Source organism: Myodes glareolus, chromosome 18 (genome assembly GCF_982192425.1).
Source record: "Myodes glareolus chromosome 18, mMyoGla1.1, whole genome shotgun sequence".
NCBI classification, from domain to species: Eukaryota; Metazoa; Chordata; class Mammalia; order Rodentia; family Cricetidae; genus Myodes; species Myodes glareolus.
In genome coordinates, this window is record NC_142043.1 from 12,413,485 (window position 1) to 12,423,608 (window position 10,124).

Sequence of the window (10,124 nt, forward strand, 5' to 3'; positions counted from 1 at the left end):
TAAGCAACTATACCCTGACAGAGAGCTTTTCTGTCATTCCCACAGTGGAGAGGACCCCAGTGGCGGTGTTCTCGAAAAGGATGGCCTTTGGCCTTTGACTCCAGCTGCAGTGTGGTCAGGCCCTGACTTTTCTTAGCAACAGTTCTCTCCCAGGTGTGTCCACTCAGCCCCTCCTTTTGGTGTCTTCTGGTTCCCTTTGGATGCTTCTACTTCCCACCTCCAGCCACTGAGCTAGGCTTATCTTCAGAGAAACAGTTCCAGTTTCCATGGTGACCAGACGGTCAGCTTCTTCCACTACCTCCTCCTTTCAACCCCTGTTTCCTGGAGTGGTGGGGGTGATCTCTTGGAAGTTCTGGAGTTGACCAAAGAAGTTTCAACGTCCCCTGAGGTAGGGAGACAGTGGATGGCATCAGGAGGAAAAGCATCACCGAACTGAGAGTGTGGTGAGCCCACATGGGTTATGTGCAGGAGGAATGAACACGGGGAGACCCGCTGACACCAGAGTGAGGGGCTGGAGCTGGCTGTGAGGCAGGCTTTCCAAAGAGCAAGGGTGGGGACCACTGGAATGAGGCACCAAGACAGATTCCTCTTGCGCTGTGGTGTGGATGGGAAGCTCTCCCTTTCAGAGCCCACATCCTTTTGAGGGAGAATGGACTTCTGATCTGAAGAGGGTCATTCTGGCTGACACTTCAGGACAGTAGGTGGACAGAAAGCCTCCGGTCCTCACTTGGAAGATGGAGGCAGAAGCAGGAGTAGGGATGGAGTGGTTCTCTTGATCCAGAAGAGACAGGGGAGCACTTGGGTACCTAAGTATGCTTACTTCCTGTCCCCAGATAACAAAACTGCCTCAAGGCCACTTCCTGCTCCAAAAGGACTCCCGGTATTGCAATTGAAACTAGGGCTTCACAGTGTTCTGCGACTGGACCACAGCCCCGACTTACTACCTATCTCACCACCCCGTTTTGGTGCTTTCTCTGTTCTGGAACTCGCTTCATAGACCAGGCTGTCCTTGAACTCACAGAGTTCAGCAGTGCCTACCACTGCTGGGATTAAAGGTGTGCGCCACAACCGCCTGACCAACCTACCCCTTTTTGACAGTGTTTTCATATGTAGTGCAGAGTGGTTTCAAAGTATTGATCTTTCTGCCTCAGAAGTGTGTCACCTCCCTTCATGAACTTTTTTTTTCCCCAGAGAAAACTCTAAATTCTAGGAGTAATTCTGTAGGTGCTGGCGGGGGACCCCATAAGCACTCACCTGTGCTCCATAGCCTTGGTTCCCTGCGGGTAAGGAAGAACAGCTTTTGCATGTCAAAGACCCTGGTAATACAGTGACCACACACACAGAGTGATCATGCCTGCCTCTCATCACACTCTAAAATAAAGATTGGATTGCATGTCTTCTCAATTAGGCTGTGCTTCTTGAGGGTGGGAAATTATATTTTATTTCTATCCATGACATATACTAGGTGCTGAGTACTTGCTTATTTGTGGATGTACCTAGGAATGCATGCCCGAAAAAATACCAGTCTCTTGTGTGTCCTAGGCAATGCAGGGAACAGCAGTGGGTGGATGCACAAAGGGCTTGGCTGCCTGCAGTTGCTCAGCTTCCCTGTGGTCTGTGACTTTGTCTCCCTACCCTGGCAGCCTAGCGGGGAGGAAACAAGGACTTAGAGAGAGAAGGTACTTGTCTAAGGTCGCACACCTATGATGGCAGAGACAGTTTAAGAGTTAGAACTTAGATGTCCTTGACCCCTAGCTTAGGGCACTGGATACACTTCATTGCATTTCTGGGGCTACTCTTGTGAGGGGCTTAGTGTCTCCTATCTCTGCCCTCTAGGAGTTCTTTCTGGGAACTAGCGTCAGTGTCTTCTCTTTCACCCTATTCCATCCCTCTGGAGTCTGTCTCCTGACTTAACTCCTTACCACGCAATTAGAAGCAACGGTCTTCCCTAGGATGCCCACACTCATTTTCCAGTCCCCAGTGTTCAGCCTCAAGGACTTGAGGATGGAAGAGCTGGTTGACTTCCCAGGGCCCTTCTAGCGAGGGCAGCAGGAGAGGGGTTGAGGCTGCGATCTTCCCAGAATGGGCAGGCAGGAGGAAGATGCGGTGAGCAGGGTTGAGAGAAAGGGTGTGGAGAGCCCCTGTTGCTTCACCCCTTTCGCGGTGTGGTGGTGGTTATTAGGAAGGCTTGGTGAAGGCGGAGTTTGGGGGGCCGGGGGCGGGGCTCTGATGCACTGGGAGGAAGAGGGGGGGCGCGCTGGCTCCAGCTCGGCTCAGACAAAAGGCGGCGGCGGGAGCGGGCGGGAGGCGGAGCGGCGCCGCGAGGGCCTCAAGGTGACACCCGCCCCCGGCCCCGGCCCCCCCAGCCCGGCCCCTCCAGCCCGCCCTCCCACCCATCCCCCCATCTCCGGCCCCCCCCTTCGTGCCCTTTCTAGGCCCCCTCCCCCCGGCGGGGGGTGGGGAGCGGAGAGGGCCCCGCCCCTCGCGCCCCCTCCTCAGGGCCAGCGCAGGATGCCCCCGGCCCCTGGCAGCCCCCCGGGAGGTCCTGAGCTCGACGCGCCCCCTCTACGCCATGTCCCCCCCTGGCTCGGCCGCGGGAGAGAGCGCCGGCGGCGGCGGCGGCGGCGGCGGCTCCGGGGTCCCAGAGGAGCCCATGGCAGCGGCGGACGAGGGCCCCGCCCGAGAGGAGGTGAGAGCCGGCGGCCCTCGGTACCCCCGCACGGCCGCGACCCGGCCCCCATCCCCCGCGCCTCGCCGGCCCCCATCCCCCGCGCCTCACACGGTCCCCGCCGGTTCCGCCGCAGAGCGGCCGGCGCCCCGCACCCAGAGCCGGCCGTGCAGCCGCAGTCCGGCGCCGCTGCCCCGACCTGGCGGCCCGCTCAGTCCGCGGAGGCGAGGAAGGGGCCGCGCCGGGGGCGGGGCTCGGGGGGTCCTGGGCAGGGGGAGGGGCCCGGGGCGGAGCTTCGCAGACCCCGGGTTTAGCAGAGAGGGGCTACGTCGGCTCCTGGATGAGGATGGTGGGCGGCATCCCACCTTGAAGGCCGGGAAGGAGGACTGGAGGGGCTAGGAACCAAGAAGGGTGCCTTGGGGAAGCAATGGTGTCGCCCGAGCTGGGACCACAGGAAAGTCAGACGTGTACAGAGGCCATACCCCCTGGGGTCACTGGGAGCAGGAGAGTGTAAGGGGGCTGTTCACCTCTTCTCTCAATGCCGGCTGCTCCCCCTAGGGGGCACTAAGCTTAAGAATTTTTGAGTCAGTACTAAGCATGTACCTAATTAGGGTCTTACTTTAGTCTTTTGAGAACTGGAGACAAAGAAACTAAGGGAAATACTGTAAGCCCTCCTCCCCATCCTCCCATGCACTCTTGTGCACACCATGCCCTTTGAACAGGGGCGGGAGGACAGTGGGAATAGACTTTTGGGTAGCCCCTTTCAGTTGTACTCACGCTGGGACAGCACATAACCAAGTGGGCATACAGGTACACGCAGGTACCCAGCTTCCAAGGACACAGATCCTGAAAGGCAAGGGTACGCTTTCTTCCTTGCAGGCACATGCTGTCCCTCCTACAAAAATCTAGGGCCTGCTGTCTAACTGTACACATCGTTTCCACTGCTTTCTCTCTCTCTCCGGCTGGCCCCAAGGCCAGGCGTGAGGAGCTGATGGGGCCAGTCACCACTGCAGCAGACGATTTTGTGTGTGTATATGTGTGCACACGCATATGCATGGGTGTGCAACAATGTAGAAGGAGTGGGAAGACAGGCTTATTTGAGCAATTAGACTTAGCCTTCATTGATTATGTGCCTGCTGGGTGTCACTTAGGAAGCAGAGAGAATGAGACATGGGCCCTGCCCTCAGGAGCACTCCATCTGTGAGAGAAGTAGACACGTAAACAACTTGAATGTGCCAAATGCTTTTAACAGGCAGACCTAGGAGAGTATCAGAAATTAGTGACAAATGGCTGGACTCCCAATGTCTTCTTCACCCGGATCCCCTCCTCTCCTTAGCCACAGGCCTCTGCCTTTTTGGACTGTCTTGTGTGAAGGGGCCCCAGCCCTTCTTTCCCACCCTAGAACAGAGGGGACAGAATGTGTATTTGTTGGGAGGCAGGTGTGAGCAGTAGGAAGACTCACAGATCATCGGAAAGGGAGAAGAAATGAAATTGGCCTGGGTTAAGGCCCTTCTCCAAAGGGAATGTTAGATCTCGTCTGTGGGGGGAAGGAGAGGTGGATGAGCCAAAGGAGTGTGCTTGTCTAGAACCCAGGACTGAAACTATCTGCAAGTCAGGGCCCTGTTAAGTGGGGAGATGATGTCAGTGGGTCCTTCCCTATTTCCTGGGCCACCTGGAAGTCAGGGCCCCTGTTAAGTGGGGAGATGATGTCAGTGGGTCCTTCCCTATTTCCTGGGCCACCTGGAAGTCAGGGCCCCTGTTAAGTGGGGAGATGATGTCAGTGGGTCCTTCCCTATTTCCTGGGCCACCTGGAAGTCAGGGCCCCTGTTAAGTGGGGAGATGATGTCAGTGGGTCCTTCCCTACTCTCCTGGGCCACCTGGAAGAGGTCAGGGCCAGGGACCTGCCTTCGCTAATGCCTGTTTGTCTGTTCCTTCTTCCTCATCCACACCTTCTCTTCCTTCATTGCCATCTTGTGTCTGTCTTGGCCTCTCTGGATTCCATCCTATCCATCGGTGTCTTTTTTTGCTTCCTGGGTCTCCACTTCCACCTCTTGGGGTATCTCTCTTTGCGTTTTCCTGTATTGGCGTTCTGATCACTTTTTCTGTCCTCATGGCTCCGTCTGGGTCACTTCTGTGTTTATCTCTGGTCACTGGCTCCCATCTTTCCCTTCCTGTTACATGCCTGTCTGTGACCCTTGTGCCGGCCTCTGTCTCTCAATCTCTGTGCTGGGTCCTGCCATTCTGTCTCACTCCGTCCTCTTCTTGGCACCCCTCCCTGCCCATCTAAGCAGCAACGACCCATCCAGCCCTCTTTCACCAAATCTCTCTGCCGTGAGTCCCACTGGAAGTGCCTCCTGCTGTCGCTGCTCATGTACGGCTGCCTGGGGGCGGTGGCTTGGTGCCACGTCACCACAGTGACCCGCCTCACCTTCAGCAGCGCCTACCAGGGCAATAGCCTCATGTACCATGACAGCCCCTGCTCCAACGGCTATGTCTACATCCCCCTGGCTTTCCTGCTCATGTTGTACGCGGTCTACCTGGTGGAGTGTTGGCACTGCCAAGCCCGCCACGAGCTGCAGCACCGAGTGGATGTGAGCAGTGTTCGGGAGCGTGTGGGCCGTATGCAGCAGGCCACCCCCTGCATCTGGTGGAAGGCCATCAGCTATCACTATGTGCGACGAACCCGGCAGGTCACCCGATACCGCAATGGAGATGCCTACACTACCACCCAGGTGAGAGGCTGGAGGTGAGTGCAGGCCATTCAAGATGAGAGAGGTTGCTTGGATTGCCTGCCTTTCTCCCTGCTTGTGAGGGAGCATGAGGCAGCAGCGAGCCCCTATGGGCACTCAGTAATAACAGCAGACACCAACAGAGCTCTAGGAACTTATAAACGATTTATTTCTTTCAGCAAATCTATGAAGTAGGTATATCCCATTTTAAAAAGGAGCAAATGGGTGTGTAGTAAAAAAAAAACAAACAAACCCGTCCAAGGTCAAATAGTGAGTGAGGAGAGGGGCCTTAAGCTAGCTGACTCTAGGGTGGAGTCTGTTCAGAGCTTCCTGGCTGCAGACAGCTTAACACGTATGTGCTTACCTGTCCAGTGGAATAATTATTATTGACTACTTATTCACAGCTAAGGAGACCTCAGCTCAGACTTGCCTGGGGTTGCTTCTACTTGGCAGTGCTAGGCTTAAACCCAGGCCTCTGGATCTCAGCCCAAGACTCTTAGAGGAGGTGGGTGTGCGTGGTACAGGGTTTTCAGGGCAACCACCACTTATCGCATTAACTCCCTTTGGGATGGGAGAGGGAGGGGGAGGAGATGATGATGGAGATGATCTCAGGTATAGTGACATCCGTCTCGGTATTGGGATGGGTAGACAAGCCGCGGTATGTTCCCCTTGCGACTCCAGCCTCCTCCTGCGCGCTGCAGGTCTACCACGAGCGTGTCAACACACACGTGGCGGAGGCCGAGTTCGACTACGCGCGCTGTGGCGTCCGGGACGTGTCCAAGGCGCTGGTGGGGCTGGAGGGCGCGCCGGCCACGCGGCTGCGCTTCACCAAGTGCTTCAGCTTCGCCAGCGTGGAGGCGGAGAACGCATACCTGTGCCAGCGTGCGCGCTTCTTCGCCGAGAACGAGGGCTTGGACGACTACATGGAGGCGCGAGAGGGCATGCATCTTAAGAACGTGGATTTCCGCGAGTTCATGGTGGCCTTTCCCGACCCGACCCGGCCACCCTGGTATGCCTGCTCATCGGCCTTCTGGGCAGCAGCGCTGCTCACGCTGTCGTGGCCGCTGCGCGTGCTGGCCGAGTACCGCACGGCGTACGCGCACTACCACGTGGAGAAGCTCTTCGGCCTGGAGGGGCCAGGCTCGGCCAGCAGCGCGGGCGGTGGCCTGAGTCCCAGCGACGAGCTTCTGCCGCCGCTCACTCATCGCCTGCCGCGGGTCAACACGGTGGACAGCACCGAGCTCGAGTGGCACATCCGTTCCAACCAGCAGCTGGTACCCAGCTACTCGGAAGCGGTGCTCATGGACCTGGCCGGGCTGGGCGCGCGCTGCGGCGGGGCAGGGGGCGGTGGCTACGCGCCCACGTGTCGCTACGGCGGAGTGGGTGGCCCGGGCGCGGCGGGCGTGGCCCCGTACCGGCGAAGCTGCGAGCACTGTCAGCGAGCGGTCAGCAGCTCGTCCATCTTCTCGCGCAGTGCGCTGAGTATCTGCGCCAGCCCGCGGGCCGGCCAGGGGCCTGGAGCCAGTGCTGGGTGCGGGGGCAGCCGCTTCTCGCTCGGTCGCCTCTACGGCTCCCGGCGCAGCTGCCTGTGGCGCAGCCGGAGCGGGAGTGTCAACGAGGCGAGCTGCCCCACGGAGCAGACGCGGCTGTCGAGCCAGGCCAGTATGCGGGACGACGAGGACGAGGACGACGAGGAGGAGGCCGGGCCACCGCCGCCCTACCACGACGCCCTCTACTTCCCGGTCCTTATCGTCCATCGTCAGGAGGGGTGTCTGGGCCACAGTCACCGACCACTGCACCGCCATGGCTCCTGCGTGGAGACCTCACTGTGACCTCCCGCTCTTGGAGGAAGCCTGCGCCATTCATTCTCCCTCCTGCACCTTGATGTGTTGTGCTCCCTGTGCGTAGCAGGGGAAGGCAGGATGGTGACAGAGGCCAGGCAGGGTACGTGTGAAGGCGGGAGGTGAGGGGCACGCCCAGACAAGACTCCAGTGGGCCTGAGACTGCTTCCCTGTACACAGACAGAGGATGGAGAGATTGGCAGCTCTCTGACAATCCCACTTACCGGGGTAGAGGTGGCTCTTTTTCAGTCCCCACCGAGTTCCTACGGGGACATTTACTTATCCATACGCACGCGAGGTCCCTCCCACCCCCAGGCTTTCATCGAGTCTTGAGCAACTATGATGTGGAACCCGTTTTTTTGGCCTCCCCACCATGGGAATCATCATGGCAGGCCTCAGGAAGGGCATTTGGGGCTTTTTTATTTTTTATGTTTGCTTCGCCCCACCCGAGCCCCTAGGGGCGGGGCGGTGGTTTGGTGAAGACCGGCTGGGCTGGTTTCCAACCACCCACTGAATGAGGCCAGCTGGCAGCCCAGTATTCCTCTCAACACCTTGAAAAAGTTTTGGCCTCTTGGCGCCGGTGGGTGAGGCTCGCTGGTTCCTTTCTGCCGCTCCCACCCCAGTTGTTTATTTCACTGCGCCCCAGAGGTCCAGTCCTGGAGGGACTTTTCATCACATCAATGACGTCATTCACCTCGGCGGGGGGGGGGGCTTACTGGCTCTGAAGAGCTGTTGTTAGGGTGCAGCGGGAGGGAAGTGAAGCTGGGGAGGGCACACCCCGGCCCTTTCTGGAAAAGACTCAGCCTCCCATCAGTCAGAAGCTTCCTCCCCTGGGTTCTCGGTAGGTGTTTCCATTAAGGAGGCTAAGGTGCCATCCTGGAGGCCCATTAAAGTTGGCCAGAGTGAGTGACCGTTTGGACTGGAGCTTGAGACGCACTTTGGTATCAAGAGAACTCAGGAGGCAGTGAGAGAAAGAGCGGAGCTGGTAGTGGTGGATGGAGTGAGACCAGCTCTGAAGGGGTGGTGGCACGGTGGAGCTTTTCCTCTCGAAGATGCTTAAGAAGTAGTATGTCCCGTATACATGCCTGGGTGCATCTATCACAAGCCCTAGCTGGAGAGGTAGGATCTCCAGTGGCAGGAGATCAATTTTTGCCAGACCCTCCACTTCCTCTTATCCTGTGAGCTGAAGTTCTAAGTCTTCAGAAGGGCATCATGCCACAGCCCCAGGACACCAGCCCCTGTCCTGTCCGTCCCTTCAAAGCTTTGACACCAACCTTGCTCTCCCACTCCCTCTGCTCCCTTAACCCCTCCACCCCACTGTACTTCATCGTGCATGTCTGTGTTTGGCCCTTTGCTCTCCCAGCTGCCCTGGCTGAAGTTTTCCAAGCAGACTTAGCGCCCAGGGACTGGGCTCACATCCATCCAGTCTTGCTTCCTCTGCTCCGTGCTTTGTCCTCACCATGAGAACGCCATCTTCTTGGCCTCCCCTCTTCCTCCTGGACATGCCAGGCCCACACCAACCAATGGGAGTGGCCCCTACCTATGCAACATCTCTTCTGGCTCCCTGTCCCTTCTTCCCAGGGGGATGTGGGAAGCCCAAGTTGTGGGGATGCCGTGATCTATGGTTCAGACGGGGGTTGTACTCTCTAACCGTGTAGAGGTGGTTGGGTGAGGAGGGAGGGGTGGCGGAGGGGGAGAGGTCTGGACAGACAGAATCAGTGTAGCTGCCCACCAGGATTCCTGGACAGCAGTGTTCGCTGGCCTACCAGCACCGAGCCCTCTAGGACCCTGGGTCTGAGTTTGTCCTTGTGTGGGGGTAGCTTGGCTGTTGGAGCACCCTGCTTTCTCTTGAGCAAGACATCTGTTGAAGCACAGGTGGTGGGGGAGCTGTGGCCTTGGGCCCCAGTTCTTGGCCAGCTGGCACCTGAATGTCTTGTTCTCATTTAGGGGCAGCCTGGGTACCTCACAGCCCCAGGGAGGGAAGGACTTGGCTCAGTCTCTGCCATGCTGGGCCCAGAGACAGAGCTTGGCCTTGGGAGAGGAGGAGGGGAAGTCCTGCTATTATTTTTGCCTGACCATTTCTGCCTAGGTCTTTTCATACAGACAGCCTCACCTCCCACACACGCACAGACTTAGAGAGAAAGCAATTCTTTGGTCTCTTTTCTTGGTAGCTTTATTGATTGCCAGGGAAAATGAAAACCAGAAAATTAATTAATCTCTAAAATTAAACTTTACACTGAATGTTCTTGTTTCTCTAATTAGAACCTCTGCTAGCAGCTGTGGCTACACACACACATACAGACACACGCACCCTCACACCTACATGTTTGCACTCTGGAACTGTCAAGAGGGTGTCAGGCACAGATGGCTCTAGGTTGCCCGGACAGGCACACACATAGGCACTCCCAAGTCCCCTCTGGTGCTCTGTCCGTGTCTGCTTGCTGCAGAGTCCCTGGAGCACTGGCCCCCCTGGATTGCAGTTGCAGTTCAGTCAGCCGTCTTTTGGCAAGGTGGGCTCTGGGCCACTCAGCTCGAGGAGAGTTGGGAGATAAGGGCCTTGACCTGAATGGGTCGGTCAGATCCTCTCACGGATCCATAGGCTGAGGTGGTTCCTACGGGTGTAGCCCCAGGGTGGGCAGTCCCAGAGAGACAGGGACTCGTGGAGGGTACTTGGAAGACTGTATGTCCTGAGGATAAGGGCTTGTGGGGTGGGCTGGGCCTGGCTCGGGAGAAGACAGAAGAGTTCTGTCAAACTGGGTGCATCACACTGTGGCCTTTTTGTCATGGAATTCCAAGCGCAAAGATTGTACAAATCACACTGGTGGATAATAAAAGTGTGGATGACTCACTGATCCTCTCCTCGGAGTGATGCTTATTCCCTGTCCT

The 10,124-nt window shown here is 57.4% G+C and overlaps 1 protein-coding gene across 1 annotated transcript; it reads left to right on the forward strand.

The window, feature by feature from the left end:
• The first annotated feature begins 2,400 nt into the window (after positions 1–2,400).
• Tmem151b (transmembrane protein 151B) lies at positions 2,401–10,090 on the forward strand. The gene is made up of 3 exons (XM_085679342.2): positions 2,401–2,689; positions 4,960–5,400; positions 6,099–10,090. The coding sequence occupies exons 1-3, from the start codon at positions 2,573–2,575 to the stop codon at positions 7,227–7,229; spliced, it is 1,689 nt and encodes a 562-aa protein (XP_085535468.1). The 5' UTR covers positions 2,401–2,572; the 3' UTR covers positions 7,230–10,090.
• The last annotated feature ends 34 nt before the right edge of the window (positions 10,091–10,124 follow it).